Consider the following 26,432-nt stretch of genomic DNA (forward strand, 5'->3'; position numbering starts at 1 on the left):
GAGGGAGGGAGGGAGGAGGGAGGGAGGGAAGAAGGAAGAGAAATTTCCAGATACCAAGCTAGGTGAACAACTCTTAATCTGATATAAAAATTGGCTTGAAATATTGGTTATGACATACATGACTAGCTCTTTTAAAATGAGGATTACTAAAAAGATAAAATAAAATTAGGATTACTTCATCTATTTCTTAAAAAGCAAAGTGATGTAGCATGTATACTTTAAAAGGATTTCTAATTAGCAAGCCTGAGAGGGGAAAGCAACCCAATAAGAACCAGTGGAAGAAACCAACTCTTTCTTAGCTATATCAGAAATGGTTCCCATTTACCTCTTCCCTTGTTTGTAGCTCTATAAAATTAGTCCAGCAAAAACGGGCACACACCTGGTTTCCGTCAATAGTGTAGTCATGCTTGGTGGCGTACACTTTCCCGACAGACACAGCAATAGCGTAAGCCACCACGGCGATGGAAAAGGATGCCGTCAACATGTCTGAAAACAAGCTCACAGGCGGGAGCACCGGAGGCAAAAACCTAAGGAAGTGAAAAATGCTGAAGTGATCGACAGTTTTTCTTCACCTTACCAAAGGCTATATCCACTCATCGCATGAAAGGACATGGCCCAGGAGGCTGAAGGCATAAATAGAAACATCTACTTTCACACTTTTTTTTTTTGCCAGTCCTGGGCTTGAACTCAGGGCCTGAGCACTGTCCCTGGGTTCTTTTTGCTCAAGGCTAGCACTCTGCCACTTGAGCCACAGCGCCACTTCTGGCCATTTTCTACATATGTGGTGCTGGGGAATCGAACCTAGGGCTTCATGTATATGATGAGGCAAGCACTCTTGCCACTAGACCATATTCCCAGCCCCTATTTTCACACTTTTAAATCAGAAGTCAGCATTAGCTTCCTGGCTGATTTCTTTGTTTCCCTATTAGAAAGTCTCTTCTATCCCTCTGCCATGAATAGAAGTGTTGTTACTGATTCTTTAATACCATATAACTCCATCCCTGCCACTTTACACATAACATTTCTCCCTATACAATTGCACTTTAGAGGTCTTTGAACATATAGAAATACAGAAAGGTTCGAAATGTCATATAGAAAGATATTCTAGCTGTGACAGATTGACAGGGTAAGACAAATCACAGGGCTGGGGGCATAGCTTAGCCATAGTCTGCCTAGCAAACACTGAATTTAAACCCCACTACTGAAAAGGTAGAGAAGGGAAAGGGAGAGGAGGGGAAAGGGGAGAGAAAGAGAGGAGGGAGTAAAGAAAAGATATTACCTTTATTTCAGGTAACTGGGGTTTATCATGATAACCTCCTAGTCCTAAAGAGCTTCTTTGCTTTACTAGCTTAGCTTTACTAATGCCCCCTGCCCACCTGGCTTTGTATTTCTCCAAATAGTTCCTGATCCTTAATAGTGATGGTAAATAAAGTGAAAGAACCAAAGAATGGAAAACAAAGGATGTCTGATCAGTCTGTAAGTTTGGCATGGTATTGGAGTCTACCAATTCTGTTTGCTCAGCTGCCAACTGGGGACTCTGCACTCCTCCTGAAGTCAATTAAGTATTATAATAATTCGTGTCTGGACACATAATAGGTGCTCAGTCTACGCTGGGAGGACTCAAACCTGCTATACTCCTGCTGCCATTTGTACTGTCTTCCTGGACCATAATAGTGTCAGTTATTTGCCCTAAGCGAAATGAGATCCTAACTGGACATCTTGCAATGACCTCTGAGAAAGATTTCCTCCAGCACCTGACATAACTCTTGCCAATGTGTTGAATGTTTGCGCAGTTGGAGGACCTATTTGGCCCCAGCCAACCCTGCCTAACCTGATCATGAAGGAACATTTCCATACGCCCATAGGGGAGGGAGCAGATGAAAGATAAGGACAGGGAGGAAAGGGTCCTGAAGGACAAATGAACCTACAATTGAACTAGGCATGAAACACATAACCTAACTGTCTTTTACTTTAGGTTGGCCATGAATGTTTGGCAAATGGGCCAACAAGTAGCCACCTTGTATCTTTTACCATTAAATTCTTTCCACTTTTAGAATTCATTGCCAAAATGTTGATTTTCTGATTAGATATTCCCAAATTTACCTGATCAAAAGAATCACCTGAGGCTCTTTTGAAAAACACTAATTCTCTAGGCTCCTCCTCTGAAAAGCCAGACTCAGTGGGCATGACTGTTTAAATGGATCTCTTGTGATTCTTGCAAAAAGATACATTTGAGAAAGACCCTGATGGGTGATATGTAAATGAAATTCATGTACCTAACTGTCATTTTGTGTGTGTGTGTATTCCACTACTGTGGCCTGAACTTAGAGCCTTGGTATTGTCCCTTAGCTTTTTTCCTCAAGGCTGGTGTTCTATCACTTGAGCCACATGTCTATTTCTGTTTTTTTAAGAGTCTCCAAACTTTCTTAACTGGGCCGACTTTGAACCTAGATTCTCAGATCTCAGCCTTCTAGGTAGTGAGAATGACAGATATTAGCCACTGTCCAGCTGTCATTATTTTTAAATATTTTTTTAAAATTGATATGAGTGTAAGACACCAGTGGATCTCTCAGTTCAAAGCCAGCCCAGGCAGGGAAGTCCATGAGACTCTTATCTATAGTTAACAACCAAAGAGCCAGAAGTAGAGCTGTGGCCTCAGTGATAGAGCACTAATTTTGAGTAAAAGCTCAAAGGCAATGCCCATGCCCGGAGATCAAGCCCCAGGACTGGCACCACATAATAATAATAATAGTAACTGTTATTATTATTAGAAGAGAAAGTGTAAGATATTTAATCAGTCAAAAAGGTGGCAGGATTCTCTCTCTGTGTCTTTCTCTGTCTCTGTCTCTGTCTCTCTCTCTCTTTCTTTTTTGTGGAAGAAGCATCAGGAATGTTCTCAGGTAGCCTGAGGAGTTTTTGTTACCATCCAGAAAACAAAGATCAAATGCATTAGGTATAGGGGAAGGACATAGCCACCTACTGATTAACAGGCAATTCTAGTCATCAGTGTTAAAAGTTAATGTTACATGTATAATAAACATCTGGGTTTCTGTGATAAAAATCATTGTATGAAGTCACTGTCTATTCTGTGCATATTTTATTTTCCTTGGTGGGACTAGGAATTGAAGACAGGGCCTCTCACAGGTGCTTTGTGACGTGAGCCACACCCCCAGCCCTTTTGGTTTGTAGTCTTATTTGAGATAAGGTCTTGCTAACTTTCCCTGGATTGAGCTCCACTAATAATCTTTCTGCCTCCACCTTTCAACAGTTGGGACTTTAGGTGTGTGCCACCACACCCAGTTCACTCTGTGAATTTTGTAAAAGCTCTCGCTGGCATTTTATATGATTCAGGTGAGGCTTTGGCTTTTGTAACCACCCTAGTCATAAAAAGGAATTTTCTAGCAACACACAACTAGGTAACAAAGATGAGGAGAAACCTTGGGGAATCTTGGGGCTTTTTTGTTTGTCAATTTGTGCTGATGTTTGAAGTCAGGGCCTGACACTTGCTCAGTACCTGTTCTCCCACTTGAGCCACACATCTAGAAATCATTTTGCTTTAGTTATTTTTCCAGGAAGGGTCTCACACTTTCACCTGGGGCCAGTCTGAGATCCCAATCCTCCTACCTATATGGTCTCCAGAGTAGCTGAGACCATAAGTAAACACCAGCACAGACAGCTTATTGATTGTGATTGGAGGAGAGGGAGTCTCACTTTTTTTGTGTTTTGTTTTGTTTTTTCTCCAGTCCTGGGTCTTGAGCTCAGGGGCCTGAGCACTGTCCCTGGCTTCTCTTTGCTCAAGGATAGCACTCTACCACTTGAGCCACAGTACCCCTTCTGGCTGTTTTCTATATATGTGGTACTGGGGAACCGAACCCAGGGCTTCATGTATACGAGGCAAGCGCTCTTGCCACTAGGCCATGTTCCCAGCCCCTCTCACTAACTTTTTGCCCAGGCTGGCCTTGAACTGAGATCATCCTGATCATTACCTTCCAACTAGCTGGGATTCCAGGTATGAGCCACTATGCCTAGCTTAGAACCTAGGTCTAATTCACCAACTACCAAATATATAACGAACTCCCCTTGAAGATAATGCAACTTATCTATAGATGCAAATAACATGATCACTAATTGACTAAACTGAGTGGTAGAGAATTTAGGTCAGATAGCCCTGGTTCTTTAAGGCAACTGCTAACGTGCAAGCAATGCTACTAATTACAATTGAGTTTCCATTCCGTTGTAATTATACATACGAGTTTAAACCAAGAATCTCATGTGACATTCTAGCCCATTCTAGCCCATTCTAGCCCATTTAAGGAAAATGCTTTTAAACAAATGGCTTGAACTTGATCTGCATATGTACTATTTGATGCTTTGCAGAAATGGGTGTTTCTTCAAGATCACAGGCACATGGAACTATTGGAGGAGCACCAGTAAAGTGAGACTTGTAATAAAGGCTTCATTTCAATAGAAAGTACTAGCTTGCTCTGTGAGCATTATCTGAGAGAACGCCATACTCACCCCCTTGGGATGGACTTCACAATGCCAGCATTGTAATTTTTCTCCAAGTTGGCTCCATATGAAATGGCAGTGGCAATTATGGTCTGAAATAAAATAAAAGATGGGAAACAAAAAGAAAAACAAGCCCCACTGGTTTTCATAATTCCTTGCTTGCCAAGCCTGTGAATGTGAAATACTTTCCACTTACCACAATTACTTCTATAGGGATAGGAACTGGGATTCTGTGTTTATATCGATCATTTAATTCCTTTACAGCCATGCAGATGATGATGGTGAGGAGCCCAGCAATGAAATCAGCAAGGTTGGTGTCACCAAGATTTTGGAAAATCTCAATTAGAGTCTGTAAAGAGAAATCATGACACAAAAACCGTGAAAATATGGCAACTAACCTGGGGTCCATTAACAACATCCAGTCTCTGCAATCTATACCACTAGAAAACTGAACTAGAAAACTGAAGGTGATTTTTATGTTCTTAAATTTGCTTCTCTGTAATAATAAAAATGAAGAACTTTTCAAAGAAAAAAAAGTCATTGTATACTGCCCCTTCCTTCCTTCCTTCCTTCCTTCCTTCCTTCCTTCCTTCCTTCCTTTCTTTCTTTTTTGCCAGTCGTGGAGCCTGAACTCAGGGCCTGAGCACTGTCCCTGGCTTCTTTTTGCTCAAGGCTAGCACTCTACCACTTGAGCCACAGCACCACTTCTGGCTTTTTCTATATATGTGGTGCTGAGGAATCGAACACAGGGCTTCATGTATACAAGGCAAGCACTCTACCACTAGGCCATATTCCCAGCAGAAGAGTGTTTTTTTTAATCCTATTAAAAAAATCCTAAAGTGGTTTTCTGGGTACTATTAAGTGGCCTGGTTTTTTTTTTTTTCCATGTGGACAGAGTGCTACTCAGACTAAAGTTTGAGAAAGCAAAAAGTCCCAGTTACTTTTTCAATCTCAATAGCCAGCACTTCAATAGTCTTCCCTAAATCTGAATGACATTGGCAATTACAAAAATAAATAAATAAAACAACATACCTAGATGCAAGTAATACTGATCCACTCTTCTCCCCACCCCCTTGCCAATCCCCCCTTCCATCCTGAGACGTGAACTCTGAGCCTGGGCACTGTCCTTGAGCTCTTCAGCTCAAGGCTAGTACTCTACCACTTGAGCCACATCACCACTTCTGGTTTTTTGGTAGTTAATTTGAGATAAGAGTCTCAGGGATTTTCTTGCCCAGGCTAGCTTTGAACCCTGATCGCAGATCTCAGTCTCCTGAGTAGCCAGTATTACAGGTGTAAACCACCAGCGCTCAGCACTGCTCCACTCTTTAGGTAAAGCAAAGCAAAGTTATTGGGTTGATATATAAGCCAAGAGTACATTACTAGAAAATACTTTGATACTTATTTCAAACTAAGCTCTAACTGAAAGAAATTCTTTCCAAGTGAGCAAAGAAGCCAGCACAAGGAAAACTAATTTTGTTTTGTAAACATGAGGTTTCTTGGGAATCAAAAGTGTTCTTCAAGGGAATTAGTGAGGGAGAATCAAGGGAGAACACTAGCATCTTTGTTACACCAACTCCTCTCCTGTGTAAGTCATACCCACTTGTCTGAGACAGCTCATCTCCCAAGTGGTTACTTTTCTTTGAGTGTTTTTATAGTTATGTTTTTATGTGAGCTAAAGGGATGGAACATCTTAATAGTTTGAACATATACCTTATTTATTTTGACAGAAAGTAAAACCTTTAAAATAATTATAAGTCGAGTCTGGTAGCAATTGTAAAATGGACATTAAGTAATGCAGTAGTCATCTTGTGGCCAGCCTCAAGAGTCTGGAAGAGTTTAAGAAATCGGGAGTGGAGGGTGTGCTCTGCAGGCTGAGTACATGACCAACGGTTCCGCAGGCATTTACCCAGAAGGGGCCTCTTAAGCTTCTTCCCAGACCACATGTTTGCTCTTCCTTTAAACCCAATACTAACAAGTCAACTTTGTGTGCTTTCCAGAGTCTCTGAACATTACACTGACAGCAACATGAAGCAAGTGAAAACAAAAATGGGAAAAGTACCACAGCAGACACAGCAACAAAACCCAGAGCATCTAATCACTGACCTCGGGGGCTTGAAAGTTCTTGTTGCTATCTGGTTCTTCACACAGTCAGATTTCTAACAAGGACCTTCTTTTATTCATGAGCTAGGTGTACTGTGTTCACTAATTGCCTATGTAATACAGGCTTGCTTTCCAACGCAAGATGGAAACATTCAAACCTGAAAGCATTTGTTCTAATTATCCCAATCACAAAAACATTTTCATCTTACAAAAAGCACTGCAGGATTCTCATTAAATCATTAAGTCTTAATAAGTCCCTGAAAGTCATTTAGTCTTTAGGTGTGTTATAGACAGGAATGTAAGCTGCAAAAACCAAAGTCACTTTATTACATAATTGCATCAAGCGTAATGTATGAGTTATATGGATTAGTTGCTTGTATACTGAGTAACCATTCAGGATTTCTTATGAAAATCTATACAACAGGAATTTAATGTATGTTGAAATAAATCTCAGCCACATAAATAAGTGTTGTAAATTATTCTAAAAGATATGGGAATGAGAGTCTAAAAGTGCATTCCATAAAAATTCAAATATAGTTTTCACTAAAATACTGTAATATGGATAATCATGATTCTATATTTTAGCCTAGTATTCTAAACATATTTAAATCATAATAATGAGCTTTTAGTTATGGCTATTTTGCTATAATTTCTACTATGGCTAGAAACTTTGAGGACCATTTCATTTAGATTATTATGTCTACCCAGCATTACTTGAATATATGAAACCATAGGGAAAAAATGATGTCCAATGTTGTGAGAAAATTTAGGGGCTGACTTTTGGAGCTGGGTTTATTTTAGTTCCTATTTTCATGAATAGAAAAAAACCCTTCATAATCACCTCTCTGGCATTTCCTGCTGCAGATTTTTAAGTAGATAGACTGCCCTTTAAAGTGTTACTTCTTTACTATAATGATGTAAATTTCACCTGTCTAAGTAAATTCACAGGAACAAATGTAACTGAGCTAAACTGGCTTCAAAAACCTTCACCTTTGGGCAGGATGTTTCAGTTGTCTTTTGTCACATTAGGGCAAAAAGTAGACTAAGTAGCACCATTTAGTGAGCAGGCAAGGTCTCCCTGGTCTTTCAGGATGAACTATTGAAAGCAATTAATGGTAAACAAGCACTCAAGATTAGACTGGCTCAAGTGGTAGAGCACCTGCCTAGTAAGTGTGAGGCCCTGAGTTCAAACCTCAGTACCCCCAAAAAATAAACAACAGGCTCATGGGATCTTATACCTTTCACTAGCTGCAAGGATGGTATTAATTGCTAAGTTACTAAATCATTGCCAACCCCCAACCCCCAGTGCTCTGGAGCATGTGTGAAATGAAGTTTTCCTGCTACTTCCCATTCTTTGTATCTGATATTTTCAGTTGTTAGTGTCTTTTGGAAGTGGGATAAACCAAACTACAACCTAATAACAAAAATGCTGTTGCAAGTTGTAAATAATGTTGCAACAAATTAACTACCACATTTCAGGCAAAGTATTTTATCACAGTCTTACAAACCTTTCTTGGAAGAATCCATCACTACTCTGATTCATTGAATTCCTTCATAAACAATTATAACTATAATGCCACAAACAAAACTGTGACTCTTTCAACCTGTATGCAATAATTCCCAGATTTGCACATTCTTTCTTTTCAGAATACAGATCTTATATTTATCAAACAGGACTAATTGAAATACATTCATGCAAATTGGCTGGCCTGTGAGAAATTGATTTCTTGTGAAATTCCTTTTTTTTTGTTGTTTGTTTGTTTTTTTGCCAGTCCTGGGCCTTAAACTCAGGGCCTGAGCACTGTCCCTACTTGAGCCACAGCACCACTTCTGGCCATTTTCTATATATATGGTGCTAAGGAATCGAACCCAGGGCTTCATATATACGAGACAAGCACTCTTGTCACTAGGCTACATTCCCAGCCCTCTTGTGAAATTCTATGACAATAGATATACCAGTTTTAGTAACCATTCGGATGCTATTGGTGGGGAAAACTGGGGTAGGGAAAAGAGTTTTGGGAAATTCTATACTTTACACTCAGTTTTTCCCATGAGTCTAAAACTTTTCTTTAAGAAAATAGTAAGAATCGAATTCTGCTGGCTTACTCCTGTAATCCTAGCTACTTAGGATGCTAACATCCGAGGATGGCAGTTCAAAGCCAAATGAAGCAGGAAAGTCATTGAGGCTCTTATCTCCAATTAACCACTCAAAAAGCCAGAAGTGGAGCTGTGGCTCAAGTGGTAGAGTGCCAGGCTTAAGGATAAGAGCTCAGAGACAGAGCCCAGGCCCTGAGTTCATGCCCCAGGATCAGCAAAAATAAAAAATAACATTCAGGCTAGGTGTGGTAGCTCACACCTATAATCCCCAAGTACTCAAGAGGTGAGATTGGAAGTCAGCCTGGGCAAAATTTTAACAAATCTCCTACCCCAAACAATAAGCCAAGTGTGGCTGGGTACCGGTGGCTCTCATCTGTAACCCTAACTACTTGTGAAGCTAAGATTGTTAGGATCATAGTTCAAGGCTGGTCCAGGCAAAATAAAGTTTTGAGACTCTTTCTCAACAAAGAGCTATGCTAAATGATGTGCCCATTACCCTAACTACTAGGAAGTTTACAATCAGTGGATTGTACCCAGGCACACACCCCACCATGAAGCAAGATCCTAGTTTTAAATATAGTAAGAGTGCCTCCTTAGCAAATATTAGGATCCCAGTTCAAACCCCACTACTTAAATGAACAAACAAACCTACTTGGTGTGCTGATACACATTGTAATCCCAGCTATACAGTAGTCTATAGATCAAAGGACTGCTGTCTGAGACCAGTATCATTCCCCCACCCTATCCTAGATCCTATCTGAAAAATAATTTAAAAGTTAAAAGGCTGGGAGCCTGGTTTAAGTGGTAGAGTGCTTATCCACCAACTATAAGGTCCTGAGTTCAAATACTACCACCAACAACAATAAAAGCTATTTTTGCTCTGTTTTACCAAGGTCAAGTGTTAGCCTTAACTTCCTGTGAGCTGAGTTTGTGTTGGCCTAGCAATGTGGGTAGAAGAAAGTGAGCACATTTGCTAAGGTAGGCCCATTGGTCTCGAGTCAGTAGTCTTGTCTAGGGGTGAACAGTAATGGGTGCATTTACTGGATATTGAGTCAATATTTACTAAGCAGGTGAAATGAAGGAAATGAGTTAAAAATGAATTGTTGATGGAGACTGTGAAAGCAAGGTATGTCAGAGGATAGAAAAATGGCAGAGCTTGTTAAAATAAGGAAATCTGAAGGCCTTAAAAAGAAATGATAATTTTATCAGGGAAAAGTAGCAAGAATGGCCAAAATCATGTTGAATCCAAAACAGGCTAGGCTAGTGTTGATTAGTAGGTATAGTCTCTGGTAGGGAGATGTTGGCACATTATTTTTTGCACAGCATTATTTCTCCAAGCTACAATGACATCATGTTACTTATTATCACCCTTCTCCAAGTCTCAGCCACATGCTTTATATAGAACATACATTTAGATCCAAGAATGTCTTCAAATCTAATTAGAGTAATCTATAGCCTTCTTTTGCATCTCTTTGTTGTTGAATCATCTCTGGATCTAATGTGCATTTTCATTTATAGTCACTGGGACATTTACCTTCTGCATTTTACGGACTCTCATAATTAGAAAGGACTCCAGAGATATGTCTCCAATCATTTCATTTTAAAGAAAAGAAAAAGAAGAATTTGAGAATGATAAGTTTCTTCTTGCTGTTATAATCTAGACAAAGTCTCACTCTATAGCCCAAGCTGGCCTTGAACTCATGATCTTCCTGCGCCAGCCTCCCAAATGTAGAAGTGGGCACACCTCACCATGCTTGACTTTCAAACTAATGAGCATTTTATGACGTGCTACATGCCAGTCTCTAGACCAAATGCTCCTCAATTGTCTTTATTTGATACTATTTATACTCCTCTGCATGAAGGAAACTGAGGTATGCTGATTTGCTCACATGACTAATAAGAAATAGGGTCAGACTTGAATCCAGTTCTAAGCTTTAACTTTTAGTGATTAAATGGCAAGATGTGTCAAAGATCATTTAGCGTGTCAGAAGCAACCCTGAGACTAGAATGCAAATTCAGTGCATCTCAGACCTGCCTCTACTTCATCTGACCACTTTGTTTCTATCAATGAATTTTGAATGGAAGTAACCTTTCTGGAAACATGAGAAGCAGCTGAGAACAAAGATTTGTCCAATCTGCCTTCTTTATGTTATTCCTGATTCTTGAGCTCCTTTGGGAGAAGAATGTTTTCAGTAGCTCCCCAGATCTGCATAGTGAAGCATCAATTCCCCAGGCGCAAGTTAAAGGGTAAAGAAAGAGACCCATTTCCTGTGCACAAGCAGTACTTACATAGATAATGGAGAGGACACCGTTATAGTTTTTGGTTGAAACGTTGAGCACAATCTTCAGTTGCGAGACCAGCACTTGGAAAGCAGCAGCTGTTGTGAATCCTCCAACCAAAGGATCTGCCAAATACCTCACTATGAATCCGATCTGCAGACCTCCAAATATCAACTAGGAGAAGAAGAGCAAGTAAAAAAAGAAAGAAAACTATTTGCCTATGATGAAAACCAACTGCCGAAATGGAAACAAATTTAGCTTAAGACTAGTTAAAACAGTAGCCTGCCAGAGGCACAAAAACTCTTAGAAAAAAGAAACCTGAATTTCTTCATGGACTGTGTTTCCCCTCCCCTCCCCCACTTTAAAACTCTAAGTCAATGTATGCTTTATCCTTTAAAATAGTTCTGCCTGCATTCTAAAATAAGCAAAGAGCATGTTGCTTTTTTCTGTGACTTTCAGGCTTGAACTCAGGGCCTGAGTGCTGTCCCTGATATTTTGTGCTCAAGGCCAGCGCTCAACCACATAAGCCACAGCTCCACTTAAAGCTTTTTGTGTGTGTGTGGAGGTGGGGTGGGGTGGGGGGAATTGGGATGTTAACTGGAGATAAGTTTCATGAACTCTCTTTCCCAGGCTGGCTTCAAGCTGTGATCCTCAGATCTCAGGATTCTCCTGAGTAGCTAGGATTACAGCTGTAAGCCACTGGCACCTAGCTATACCTGCCTATTTTTTTATGTCAGTCTGTTACCTGTATGATCCCAACCAGAAGAGTAAGGGTGCTAGCAATCAGTACTCTTTCTGCATCTCTGGCTGCAGTGTCCAACACAGTACTGTTCAATACACTTCCATTGCTGCTCTGCACATGAAAGTGCTCATCAGGGGCCATACTCAGAACCACAGAGCCCACCATTAAACTGACCACAGGGAAAGGTCCTGGGGGAAAGAAAAAAAGACTGTCAATGAACCAATCATTCATCACAATATTTAGAACTCTCAACATGCCTGCAGGATTAGAAAAGTGTGAAATAAAGGCCTGGGCCCTATCCCTGAGCTTCTTTTGCTCAAAGCTAGTGCTGTACCACTTGAGCCACAATTCTACATCTAGATTTTTTTGGTAGCTTAGTGGAGATAAAGAGTCTCACAGACTTTCCTGCCTGGGTTGCCTTCAAACTGTGGTTCTAAGATCTCAGCCTTCTGAGTAGCAAGGATTATAGACATGAGTCACCCGTGCTCGGTGGAAAATATATTTTGTTCACAAATGAACTTGAAAAGCAAAAGTCCTGAGGCATTCAGGACCCAGAAGTGGTCTTGTGAGATGAGAGGGTGTGTGATTATAATACAGGATTCAGGATGCTTTGTGAATACATCAGAAGGGTCCAACCTATTCTGTGTGAAATCCTCCTATGTATGTGGGAAGTGGGCATTAGAATTGTCAGGAGAGGCTTCCTGGAAGAGGCAATGTATAAATTGGCCATTTGCTTCCTCTAATTTTTTTGTATATAATTTCATCTTCTAAATTATCTAATATCTAACATTTCTATCTCTGAATCTAAGTACCACTGAATATCACAGGACCAAATCAAGGGCATAGATAGTTTTCCTTTTTATCTTTGCAAGACAAAAACAAGAATTGTGTATTTATCAAATAAATGCCTATTTTGAAAAGGTCCTGATTTATTCCAGCAACTGCTGCTATCACTGCATATATTTTTACCGATGATGGTGATGATGAAGATAATGATGATGATGATCCTATCCTTTGATAATGAAAAGCTTTATGGTTGGGAAGCCTTAATATGAAGCCCAGTAAACCATAATGTCTAAATGTAAGAACACCAATGGGAAAAATCAAATTCTATGTTCATTGTCTAGTGAAATGTTGGATACTAATTGATACTCTAAGGTAAGGAAGTTCTTTCAGTCAACAACTTCCTTCTGACCTCCACCTCCAGATGAAGCAGTGAGCTATGAACTGGAAGAAATAGCGCTAAGGACAGGTGGGCTGGGAACTGCACTGCATGAGGACAGGAGGTAGGTACCTAGTTGTCATTTGTTTCCATACAATCATCAGGCAGATATGGCTGGCTAGCAGCTGGGTATAAGAGAAAATTATCTCTATTTAAAATTTGAGGGTAGCACAAAATAGAATTAAAATATTCATGTCCTACAACATTCTAGAAAAGGTGAATTAAAATTTTAGGAATGGCAGGAAAACCTACAATGAACCATGCCAAGCTTGGTTTCTAAATTGTTTTGGCAAAATACTAGTGACCTCAAATGAGGACACTCTTTTTTTTTTTTTTTTTGGCCAGTCCTGGGCCTTGGACTCAGGGCCTGAGCACTGTCCCTGGCTTCCTTTTTGCTCAAGGCTAGCACTCTACCACTTGAGCCACAGTGCCACTTCTGGCCGTTTTCTGTGTATGTGGTGCTGGGGAATCGAACCCAGGGCCTCATGTATATGAGGCAAGCTCTCTCGCCACTAGGCCATATCCCCAGCCCGACACTCTTTAATAAAATGATGAAAATATATTTGATGAACATAATGTAATGAATGTAAGGTTACTCTAGCAAAATAAATGGCTTCAAAGATCTTGTAAAAATGTTTCCCTGTCATTTTATATTTTGGGGTTTAAAGTGATTTTTAAAACATTTTATTGACATCAATTAGTTGCACAAGGGAATTTCATTTCACATATCCATGTATGCATACAGTGTACCCTGTACCCTGATCAGACAGCTCTTCAGCAATCTCTCTTCCCCTCCCAAGACCACTCTCAACCATTACTCCATTTTTGTATGTATACATTAAGTATTTTGACCATATTCACCCTCCTTCATGAGAAGACTTCTAAACATAAAGTCAAATTTATTACATTAAAAAAAAAATCAGGGCTGGGGATATAGCCTAGTGGCAAGAGTGCCTGCCTCGGATACACGAGGCCCTAGGTTCGATTCCCCAGCACCACATATACAGAAAACGGCCAGAAGCGGCGCTGTGGCTCAAGTGGCAGAGTGCTAGCCTTGAGCGGGAAGAAGCCAGGGACAGTGCTCAGGCCCTGAGTCCAAGGCCCAGGACTGGCCAAAAAAAAAAAAAAAAAATCAAAGCTTGGGCTGGGAATATGGCCTAGTGATAGAGTGCTTGCCTTATATACATGAAGCCCTGGGTTTGATTCTTCAGCACCACATATATAGAAAAGGCCAGAAGTGGTGCTGTGGATCAAGTGGCAGAGTGCTAGCCTTGAGAAAAAAAAAGAAGAAGAAGAAGAAGAAGAAGAAGAAGCTAGGGACAGTGCTCAGGCAATGAGTTCAAGCCCCAGGAATAGCCCCCCCCCCACCAAAAAAAAATGCTAAGCTCTAAAGGTAGGCTTTAATTTTCAGTCTTTCATTTTATCATGAAAAAAAAAAAGAAATTATATATAAACCTAAGCAATGGCATTGAGTAGGAAAAGTAGACAAAGTGCAAAAGGCTGATTTCTGGGAAAATCAGCAAAGATACAGCAGTTTGGTGCACATTTAAATGTAAAACTGGGGGGGGGGGTAGGGAGACGCGCAGTTCTGGGGCCTGAACTCAGGGCCTGGGTGCTGTCCCTGAGCTTTTTCACTCAAGGTTAGTGTCCTTCCACTTGAGCCACAGCTCCACTTCCCAGCTTGTTTTTGGAGGGTGGAGGGGCATGAATTGAAGATAAGAATCTCATGAACTTTCATGTCCCAGCTGGCTTTGAACCACAATCCTCAGATCTCAGTCTCCTGAGTAGCTAGTATTACAAGCTTGAGCCATCGGCCCCAGGCTAAATGTGAAACATTTTAGATATGAGAAAATATAACTGAAAGCATGCTTATAATTACCAACGGAGATGTGCCTTGATGTTCCAAAAATAAAGTAAGTCAGGATAGGAAAAAAAGCAGAATAGAGGCCATATCCAACAGGAACCGCAGCTAGTAGAGCATATGCCATCCCTAAAAGCATAATGAAAATGGTAAATTCACAAACAAACATTGTAGTAATATTTATACTGCACTAAGAAAAGCTTTTTCATAGATACCTTGTTTATGGACCCAACATCCATGTTCTTATTCTGCAAATAGACTATGGCTATGCTGGGGTAGAATATGATTTTACCAGCTGGGCCAGTCATTGCTTCTACAGGGGTCATCTGCTCAAACCAACTGGCTCCACTGATCAGTTAATTCAGGCATCAACCAATCAGATTGTTGGGGAGAACAATTAAGTCAGTTATTGACTAGAAACTTGGTTAATTCAGCCCAAAGGATGTCACCAGTTTTACACGTGCACCATTTGTTTGAGCTCAACTATCTTTTTCTCCTTTCTACTTGGGAAACAGTATTTAACAGTAGTTAAATGCAAAGCAAGTGGGGAAAATGTGGCATTTGTGTTTAGCAGTATCCCAAGCACAGTAGGCTAAGCACCAGGCTACCCTGGTAAGGGAGATACTTCTGCCAGCAGGCTGTGCCAGCAGCCTTAGACCCATGAGTGTCAGGCTATAGAGAAATTAACATTACACCACTGTTGCTATGTTGAAAGAAGGTATTTGTTTGCTTAAATACTTACGTAGTCTGCACACATTATTCCATACTATCTCCCCACACTTCATTCTTTTTTTTTTTTTTAGATTTTTTTCCCTTTATTGTCAAAGTGAAGTACAGAGAGGTTACAATTTCATATGTAAGGCAGTGAGTACATTTCTTGTTCAACTTGTTACCTACTCCCTCATTTCCCCCCTCCCTTTCACCCTTTCTTCCCCTCCCCCCATGAATTGTACAGTTGGTTTACACCAAATGGTTTTGTAAGTATTGCTTATGGAATCATTTGTCTTTTTATTCTTTGTCTCTTGAGTTTGGTATTCCCTTTCCTTTCCCTAGTTCTAATACACATACTGAAAGAAAAACCTAACCCTTTGATTCTAATACATTAATAAAGGATTCTTTCATATGAAGAAGTTATAACAATCTAAATGACTTGACCCACAGGTACTCAAAATTACCTACAGAATGAATGCCCCTCAGTAGGGAAGTGTTCAGCTTACTATATTGTAATTCTGTGATGTCATGTTTATTTTGTTTAGAGTGGGTATAATTCTCTGAAATCTAAGTGATGTAATATACTGACATGGAGAAATGTAAACTAATTTTAAGTGAGTGAAAACAAAGATTAAAAATTAATAAGTATGCATACTCATACTTTTATTAAAAATAAACATGCATGTTGTACACATTTTAAATCTAGAAATATTTTCATACAATAGTCTGATCTCCCTAGGTTTAAAAAATCTTTTTCAGGTTTTTAATATAATATGTAGTAATTCAGATACACAAAAAGACAATGAATAATATAGTAAATACCCATGTATCACAATCTAGTGTCAGGAAGAAATTTTACGGTCAGGAATGTAACTCTGTAGTACAGAGCTTGCCTAGCATGTACAAGGTCATGTACAAGCACCAAAAGAAAAAAAAAAGCCTTATTCCTTCAGGAAATCACTTATTGCCAGTACAGTTGAAACCTGAATCTTTTTACTCAACCACAATCTGTCTCCTTCTCCACCTTAATTTGGTGTTTTTGTTCCAGACATTGTATAACCTTTATATAGACATACATTTATGTGTCTAGTTGGCTATTTACTAAGCTATGAAAGAGTTATCTATATGACAGGATCAAAAGGAGACATTTTGTTTGTTCAGAACATATTGTCTTCATGTTCCTTGTATGTATTTTCCAGTTTTCTCTAATGAGTGTTCACTCACTCAACAACATTTGTTTTTCTTTTTTTGTGCTGTTTGTGGTGCTTGAATTCAGAGCTTAGGTGCTATCCCTGAGGTTTTTTTTCGTGTTGTTTTCTCAAGGCTAGTGCTTTGCCATTTGAGCCACAGCACCACTTCTGTCTTTTTGGTAGTTAAGTGGAGATAAGAGTAGCACAGACTTTCATGCCTTGGCTGGCTTTGATCCTCAGATCTCAGCCTTCTGAGTAGCTAGGATTACAGGCGTGAGCCCGCTGGTGCTTGGCTTTAGTAACTACTGATTAAGTGTCTAACTACCCTGTGCCAGGTACCATTGAAGTCTTTGCCCTTATACAATTTGCATACCAGATTATTACTGATGCAATTATTTTAATATGCAAATTACAACAAGAAATTATTATGATTGGTAGCTTGAGGAACATAGAGTAGAATAGAAGAGTGGTTCACAAAGGAAAGACAAAATGAAGGAGCAGGAATAAAAGCCAGCCTGGGGGCTGGGGATATGGCCTAGTGGCAAGAGTGCTTGCCTCGTATACATGAGGCCCTGGGTTCAATTCCCCAGCACCACATATACAGAAAATGGCCAGAAGTGTCGCTGTGGCTCAAGTGGCAGAGTGCTAGCTTTGAGCAAAAAGAAGCCAGGGACAGTGCTCAGGCCCTGAGTCCAAACCCAGGACTGGCCAAAAAAAAAAAAGCCAGCCTGTTTCCTATGGTGACTTTCCAAGTCCTGGTAAAACTTCCAGTTCCCTGAACTGGGTTCTGCAGCTTTGTTGCTTTGTTGGTTTTCAGTTGTTGCTGTTTAGTTGTATTTTGTTGTTTCCTTCCTGTCCCTCCTGCAATTCCTCATATGCCTGGAAAGCAAGGACTTTTTCAGTTTCTTCAGAGTATTTAGGGACAACTGGTATCAAGTGTACTATGTCATTATCTGTATTGGCACAGCAATTTTGAAACTATAGCTTGTAAAGAAACCTAAACCACTGGCTTAAATAGGGAATCTCTGTGTTGTACCAATGATGGATACAATGGTGGCATATATTGATAACACAAATACTGAGAAACCTCCAAAAGACAAGGCTTTACATCAAGTAGGACACAGGAAGATGGGCCCTTAGCACGAACTGAGTCTAAGGCACGTTCATGATAGACTCACTGGCACTGCTTAGCAGAGAAGCAAATAAATGTTAAAGATACAAAGCCCATAGCCATGAGTACAGATAAGTGATACAAGGATCACATAGATCTTTTGCCACTTAATAATAAAAGTCAAAAAGACCTCATTATCCTGGGCAACTTCCTGGCTTCTGAGGGATGTGAGCCTATCATCTCTGATGAATTTCCCGCCGCTCCTGGGCACCCAGCCAATGCCCACCCCCAAGGGGAATCACAGCAAGACAACTGGTCATATCCCTTAACCCCCCACCTCATATCTGTGGCCTCCAGGCTTCAAGGCTACCCACTGCCCCACTGTGTGGTCACTGCTTCCACACTTCTATATACTCCTAGGACTTCGAATCTAATCCACTCTTTCCCAGTTGGCACCCTCCTGTTCTCATCTGCACACTCTAAAATGTCGCGCACCTTCTCCTTTCTACCTGGCATCCAGTCCTGTTGAACCTAAACATGCGCTTTTTCTTACAATCGAGAAGCAAGAAGACAAGCGGGACTGGAGGCATCGCACTTGGGACCAAGCTGTTTTCTTGTGGTCACCTGTGCCAGTGAGGCATACCCAGAACTGCCTGGTGAACACCTCCCAGGAAGGTGTCTTTCTTCTTCTACTGTCCTCAAACTGCCCTTCCCCCTCCCACCAGATTCCAAATTAAGAGGAATAACTTACACTTCATTGAAAATAAGGAATTCATAAGAGATGCTGCCAGGGTGCTTTTCATCAAAATTCCAAACCTCACTGCACCTGCAGGCCTTGGGCTGCTATCTTCCCCCTGAAAATGGAGGTCATTTCCTTGTCCATAAGGAATAATTCCTCCCTCTTCAGCCCCAAACCCATGCACCCCTTTTCATGTGTTGGCTTCTAGTACTTTCTTCTCTACCTCTTAGATCACAGATCTCTTCCTTCTACTAGGTTATTCCTATCAGTTCTCAAATATGTTCTACTAGCTCCTGTGTCAAAAGAAAAAATATATATCAAAGTGAATTCCAGGAAATGGAAAAAGAAAAACTAGTCCTTTACTCTACCTTTGCCCTTTACCTCTCTTCAACTCGGGGGGAAAACTTCTTTAAAGCAGTCCTCACCATTCCCTACTCTGTTGGCCCCCGCCCGCCCCCCACCGCCTTTCTCTCTCTCTCCTCTTTCCTCTCTTTTCCCTTCTTCCCCTTTTTCTCTCTCCCTTCCTCTCTTTTTCCCTCCTTCCTGCTTTTTTTTTTCCAATTTTCTTCCTTTCTTCTTTCCCTTCTGTTAGCTTCCAGTCCCTTATTCCTCTGATCATACATTTCTCAGAGTTTTTTTGTTTTTGTTTTTGTTTTTTTTGGCCAGTCCTGGGCCTTGGACTCAGGGCCTGAGCACTGTCCCTGGCTTCTTCCTGCTCAAGGCTAGCACTCCGCCACTTGAGCCACAGCGCCGCTTCTGGCCGTTTTCTGTATATGTGGTGCTGGGGAATCGAACCTAGGGCCTCGTGTATCCGAGGCAGGCACTCTTGCCACTAGGCTATATCCCCAGCCCCTCTCAGAGTTTTTTTTCCCTCTAATTTCCCAAGTCCAAACTTCTGAGGCTCTTTTTTTGCCCATCCTCATCTTCTTGGCCTCTAAGTATGACAAGCTCTTCTCTTTTTTCCCTTATCTACCCTTTATTCCTAGGTGATTGCAGGCATTTTTACTCCCTTACTTAATTATATTTATTTATTTGCTGGACATCGAATCCAAGTCCTTGTACCTGCTGGGCAAGTGTTTTACCACTGAACTATAACTCAGTCCTTGTTTGTGTGTGTGTGTTTGTGTGTGTGTGCATGTGTGCCAATACTGGAACTTAAACTCAGGGCTGGGTGATATCCATTAGCTTTTTCACTCAAGGCAGGTATTCTACCACTTGAGCCACAGCTTCACTTCTGGCTTTTTGCTAGTTAATTGGAGATGAGTCTCGGGCATTTTCCTGCCTGTACTAGCTTCAAATTACAATCCTCAGACATCAGCCTCCTGAGTAGCTAGGGTAACAGGAATGAGCCACTAGTACTCCAGCCGCCCTTAAATTCTTGAGACATGGTCTTTCTATACAGCTTAAGGTGGCATAGAACGTATGTTTCTACTTGCCTCAGCTTCCCTATTCCATCGGATTATAGATGTGTGCCTGGCTTCCACTCTTAAATGATCACCTGTAATGTGGGGCTTTTCTTCACACTTGTAGTAGCTCTAACTTGGTTTGGCATATCCAATTAGATGCTTTGGATGGATTTCAAATCTACTATGTACAAAAGGAAACAATACCTTAGTCTGCAGATTTTGTTGGTATGCATCAGTACATATTGGTGATTCTCACTGCAAAATACATTTCAGACCTTGGAGATCTCTCTCTCTCTCTCTCTCTTTTCTTTTCTTTTCTCTTCTCTCCTCCTCCTCCTCCCCCCTCCTCCTCCCCCCTCCTCCTCCCCTCCCTCCTCCTCCCCCTCCCTCCTCCTCCCCCTCCCTCCTCCTCCTCCTCCTCCTCCTCCTCCTCCTCCTCTTCCTCCTCCTCCTCCTCCTCCTCCTCCTCTTCCTCCTCCTCCTCCTCCTCCTCCTCCTCTTCCTCCTCCTCCTCCTCCTCCTCCTCCTCCTCCTCCTCCTCCTCCTCCTCCTCCTCCTCCTCCTTCTCCTCCTCCTCTTCCTCCTCCTTCTTGCAGGTACTGGGGCTTGAACTCAGGGCGTGGGCTCTGTCCCTGAGCCTCTCTGTGCTCAAGGCTAGTGCTCTACTACTTCAGCCATAGCATCACTTCTGGCTTTTCTGAGTAGCTTATTAGAGATAAGAGTCTCATGGACTTTCCTGCCCCGGCTGGCTTTGAACCATGATCAACAGATCTCAGCCTCCTGAGGAGCTAGAATTACATGCATGAGCCACCAGTGCCCCACCTTGGAGGTCTCTTGATGTCTTGCTTCTCTGCTTCAAGCTGAGACACCTGTCCTTGGGGCTGGGTTTAGGGTAAGGCAGGCAGGATGCCGTATGTACAATGTTTAAAGAGTCCCTTCTCCCCCTGCTTCCCTCCAATGAGTCCTTCCCCTGCCTCATCTTCATTCTGGCCTTGCCTAACATTATCTCCTATTTCATTGTTAGCCACTGCTCCCATTGTACTTGACCAAAATCAGAGTTCTTTCTGTTCCTCCTAGCAGAGTCCTACGCCTTTGCACCTTTCCTTGTGCTCTTTTTTCTGCTCATCACATGTTTGTCTCACTCTCATCCCCTGGGCTCTGTCGAAATCTTACCTCTTCACTAAAGCGTTCCCGACCATTGTATCTAAAACAGACCTCACTTCCCAAGTTAACACCTATCACAGCATAGGTCACCACCACAGAGAGTACTACAATCTGAAATTTGTTTTCTAGTTGAATAAGTATATAATTAAATACATATATTAGTGAATTCCCATCCCTGCCACTGGAAATGGGTTCTATGAGGTCAGTACCTTGCCTGTGAATAAAATTATTGAATGTCCTGGCTAAACAGTATCATATAGATTTAGTCCATAAAAAATAATAAAACAAATGATAAACAATACAAGTATGAGTCAGATTAACCTTCTGGAAATTCACCTTACAAAGAGAACTTTATGAAGTTAATGTTCATAGAAAAACATAACTACCAAAAAAAAATTAGACATAGTATACAAATTGTAGGAATTAGGCACTGGGTTCAAATTCTAGCTCTATCACTTACTAGTTCTATGACCTTGGAATAGGGGTCATAACTTGCTTTTTTTTTTTTTTTTGCCAGTCCTGGGGCTTGGATTCAGGGCCTGAGCACTGTCCCTGGCTTCTTTTTTTTTTGCTCAAGGCTAGCACTCTGCCACTTGAGCCACAGTGCCACTTCTGGACATTTTCTGTATATGTGGTGCTGGGGAATTGAACCCAGGGCCTCATGTGTATGAGGCAAGCACTCTTGCCACTAGGCCATATTCCCAGCCCAGGTGTCATAACTTTCTCATCTATTAAAAAGAGACCTTCGTTGGTAGCATCTACCTTGCATGGTTGATATTTGGATTAAATGAGATATCTGACCAGAGCTTAATGTCTGACACATACTAAACAAAATTAATCTTGATATATACTTGTCTGTGAAAAGTGGGGAGATTTGGAGCTTGAAGTACCATTTTTCATATCTAAGGATGATTCATTATCAGTAATACAGCTCAGTCCTCTACTAAGTAAATATTCATGGAATCATGAACTGTGACAATCTGTGCTAGGCCCGTGCTATATGATTAGAACTCAGACACGGGTTTTCTTCCACAAGGGTGCCAGGCTGCTGCCATAGCCTTGCTCTTGGAGCTGTTGTGAGGAGGCTGACCCTGACCTGCTCTCTCTCCCACACCTTCAAGGATTCAGAAGTACTAGAGACAACTGAGGCTTCATATTAGGGCCCTAGAGCGCCTTCCTTCTCTGTGAGAATCTATATGCCTTGGTATGATTAATCAGATTTTAACCCATAATATTGTCCAACATTTGTTACTAACTTCTGAAATAGTCTATGCACAGACCATCTTTCTACATCCAGCCACACTCTACACCACTTTCCATTACTTGGAAAACTTAGACTTAACCTTTAAGGAAACTTAGCTTTGACAACTCAACTTCCAGGAAATTATTGCCAAGCCTGAAGACTAGGTAGTGTACACTTACTGCAATAGCACTCAGCTCACAGGGGCCATGACCCCTACCACGACCCTAAGCACAATGCATTTCAAACATCTCTTCCTCACCAGTCTATGAGCCCTTGGAAAGCAGATAGCGCATCCTATTCTTGTCAGCATACCCAGTGCCTACCACATTAGGCACTTCTTAAAATTATAACAAATAAAAACAAGAGTTTTGTTTTCATGATTTTGAAGCTTTGGGCTGGGCAGTAAAGGCACAGAAACAAAAAGGTGAGGATAAGGGCAAAATGCAGAAGACCTATACTGCTACCCACCATCCGCACAAATGATTCCTAAGATGCTCATGGAAATATGCAATAAGTCCAGTTTCTAAAGCAAAAATGAAACCCCACCTATATCAAGACATATCTCCAGAAGATTAAAATAAAAAGATGAAGAAAGGGAATGAAAAAGAAACAAAAAACTAATCATGTATAGTCTGCGCTCAGGTACTTACTTCACTGTTTTTACACTAGTTTCATACTGCAGGTCAAGATCCATGTGTAGAATGTAAATAATTCAACGAGCTGAAATAATTCTAAAGTAAGCACAATAGAGGCTAGAGGGGTGATTTAAGGTATAGCACTGTTTGCCTACCAAGTGCAAAGCCCTGAGTTCAAACCCCAGCACTGCCAAATAAATAAATATGCAAAATATAATACAACAGAATAGAAAATATCCAAATGTATAACTTGTGGTGAGGGTATTTCTTTCTGTGTGTAGAGATCATGCTATAATGCATATTTCTCATTGGAAATTGTGGTCCATATACTTGAAAAGCTACTATTGAGTATATGTGTCAAAGTTGGAGCCATACAGCTAGAGAAGCAGCAATGTTTCCAGGGAAAAGATTTCAGTGGAAGAGAACAGAGATGACTCCCTCTAAGGGATCCCAGAGGAAAGAAGAAAGCGTTGAAGGGTGGGTGAGGAAGCACTAGTTACAGCCTCACAACGGGAGTGGGGAGCTATAACTCTCAACCATTTGAGAGTTACAACATCTTACCTTGCAATGTTCCCACTAGCCCGGTACTGACTCCTGAAATGATATCACTAAGCAGCCATTCCTTCACTCGGTATTTGGGGAGCCAGTCCAGAATGGGCAGGAGAGTCTTCAGAACACCCAAGGCCCTTTTTCTTGAACAACTGTCAAGAAGCAAGAAAACCAGGTTTCCATTCCAATTTGGGTCCTTGTCACCAACAAAGTTGGTCCCAAGTTATGAACTGAACTCCACTGACTTTTTTTTAGATCTACATAGAAAAATAACAATTTCATGGAAAATACTAATAGCAAAGCACTTACCATACTTTTGCCAAGAATTGTATCTATTCTTTTAAATGCCCTGTACTAGGAAACACAGGATTAAGTGTCTCCTCCCCTCTTTTTAATCCTCTGAAAAAATATCCCTACACAAGAACTCATTTTCTGACCCAGACAGAGCGTGGTGAATTTTGGAGTCTCTCAGAGGAGATTAATTTTCAGACTTCTAACTCTGGCACCAGAACCTTTTTTTCTTTAAAGAAAAATACACATACTGTCTACTTGGCAAGACTGATTTGGACAGACTAAAGAACAGACTAAAGATCTCCTATATGGAACTTGCTCCAAAATAATACCCAAGGGATAAGAGGGTGACAGCAGATGAAAGACTATTGAGTTAATCATAGTTGAAGCTGGGTGATGAGTAAAACAACAGGAGGAATATTACACTGTTGTGTTTATTTTTTAATGTATTTTTTGGTGTTGGATAAGAAAAGTTTGTTGTTTTTAAGGAAATCTGGTATTTAGTGGGCATCTCAATTCTGGTGGCACATTTGGCTTTAGAGATACGTTGGTCCTCCCCGGGATCCCACAGCCTCCCGATGAACCGCAATGAATCACCTCTTCTCTCCTGTCTCTAGCTTTCACGCTGGGTCGCTAAACTCGGTAATGAGAACTATTTGCTTTGCGATCTTGCCTACAAAGCCCCAAAGACGCCTGTCGGGGGTGATCGGCTCTTTTGAAATGGCTCCCTTTTCACCCCTTTTCCTTAGCCTAGCCTTCCCAAGAAGAAGTGAGATCCCTTGGACCCCAAGGTACACCCCAAGTTTCACGAAGAAAGGAATGAGCTGGGGGTGGAGTGGCTGGTGGCTCTTCAGGAATCCACTCTCCCCGAGAGGTAGGTTTCCCCAGACAAGAGTTCACAGCCCTGAGGGCTGGAGATTGCCGGAGCCACACTGACGGCCAAGGGCAGTACTGCGATCTGATAGCGGCGATCTGCGCCTCTGGGGAAGCAGCGGCCCGGCCTCTTGCCCGGCCACCCGCATCCTGCGCCCCACACTTGGCCGCAGGGCGCGCCCCTTTGACGGGGTGGGGGTGGGGCGGGCGGGAGGGATGGCCCGGGGTCTCCCTTCTCCCGCCCGCCGACCGCCCGCCCTACCTGCAGCCCGCCGCCAAGCTCTCCCGCAGCGTCTTGCGCTCCTGCAGGCGCCGCTCCAGTTCTGGCTGGAGGGCGAGTTCGCTGTAGATCGGCCGGGACACCACGTAGCCGCAGCTGAACTCGGGGAGCTGCGGAGGATCCGACCTGCTGCCCGGCGCCGCCATGACCTGCGAACCCCCAGGGAGGCGATGAGAGCCCGGGAGGCGACCCGCGGCGGCGAGCGGGGACCGCGGCGGGCCGTCCCTCCCACCTCCACCGCCTGGAGCCACCTGTTGCAGCCGCCCCTGGTGCGCGCGCCCTGCGGTCGCCCGCGCCGCCAGCTTTCGGGGTGAGGGGACACCCGCGAACTTCGGGCCTCATGGCCTGCAATTGCTTCACAGGGCTCCCCCGCTTTAAAGGGGATAAGCCCCTCTTGGGGGCTTCAGAAGAAGCTCGACCCTTGGGCAGCCGGGGCGCTGTCCGCGTCCTGAAATTTCCCCCTAAATAGGGCTGGGACAGGGGCCTGGGAGAGAGCTCGGGGGAGATAGAAAAGGGCACCCACCGTCCTCGTAGTGGCCCGAGCATGCACCCAGAGAGGTGTCGGGGTTCTGGGGTGGGACTCAGAACAATCCCCCTTCCCCGGCGTGCTCCCCGGATGGGGAGGTGGTCATTGCTGCAGAACCCTGGGAACAGGTAGAGAAGGTGCCCCGCGTCCCTTCTCTTCGCCTCCTTCTCTTCCTCGGCCTCCCAGAGAGAAGTGGGGTCTCGCCCTTGGCGCCGGCGGGCGCGGGGGGGCCCTCCTGGACTCGTCCCAGCCCGCGGGGGCGCGGGCGATGTGTGCAGCCTGGGACTCACCTGCTCCGCTCGCGCGCGCGCCGCGCCCCGAATGCCCGGGGGCCGGCGGTCCCGCTGCCTTTATAGAGCGGCACCGGGCACTGAGGCGTTTTATTTATGGAGCAACAGAGACACCTCAGTCCCAAGGAAGGACACAGCGACTGCGGTCTTTCCCCACGGATCCTTACCAGGAAAGAAATGCTATCTTCCTTCATTCTTTTCCTTTCCTGACGGGGAGGGCTGGGAGTTTTACTGGTTACCCAGCGGCCACTTGAATTTCACTCATCGCTCCTCAGCAGGACTGGAAGGTCAGGGCCAGCCAGCTCCTGTGGGATTCGCCTCAGGACAGCAGCTACGCCTTGCTTGGGAGAAGAGAATAGTGGGGGGGGGGGGGGGGCGGCACCAAGCTAAGCCTTAGGAACCTGGAACCTGAGATGAGGCGGGAGAAGAGAGGAGCAGGGGTTGGGTTAAGCTTTGGATTTCTAGAATGTCTCAGGAAGTACGCAGGGTGGGCTGGATCATGGTTTATACATAGATTTGAGATAGCCATTCTGGACACTTTGTGCCGAGGTATGTTCTTCTTCACAGTCAAAATCAAATGGCCAGGTGACCGTTTTCTTACATGATTCCGGTT

General features: G+C 42.7%; 1 protein-coding gene across 1 annotated transcript in view; it reads right to left on the reverse strand.

Annotated features, from left to right (window-relative positions):
• Positions 1-25,883, reverse strand: part of Slc26a4 (solute carrier family 26 member 4) — a 49,058-nt gene extending 23,175 nt beyond the window's left edge. The window contains exons 1-9 of the mRNA XM_048339798.1: positions 25,820-25,883; positions 24,986-25,152; positions 23,572-23,711; positions 14,830-14,940; positions 11,732-11,916; positions 10,996-11,160; positions 4,706-4,858; positions 4,519-4,601; positions 380-527 (exon numbers count right to left, since the gene is read on the reverse strand). Coding sequence (XP_048195755.1) covers positions 380-527; positions 4,519-4,601; positions 4,706-4,858; positions 10,996-11,160; positions 11,732-11,916; positions 14,830-14,940; positions 23,572-23,711; positions 24,986-25,149 — 1,149 coding nt within the window. The 5' untranslated portion in view covers positions 25,150-25,152; positions 25,820-25,883. The remainder of the gene's footprint in view (positions 1-379; positions 528-4,518; positions 4,602-4,705; positions 4,859-10,995; positions 11,161-11,731; positions 11,917-14,829; positions 14,941-23,571; positions 23,712-24,985; positions 25,153-25,819) is intronic.
• Between the last annotated feature and the right edge of the window lie 549 nt (positions 25,884-26,432).

This window comes from Perognathus longimembris, chromosome 2 (assembly GCF_023159225.1).
Source record: "Perognathus longimembris pacificus isolate PPM17 chromosome 2, ASM2315922v1, whole genome shotgun sequence".
Classification (NCBI taxonomy): domain Eukaryota; kingdom Metazoa; phylum Chordata; class Mammalia; order Rodentia; family Heteromyidae; genus Perognathus; species Perognathus longimembris.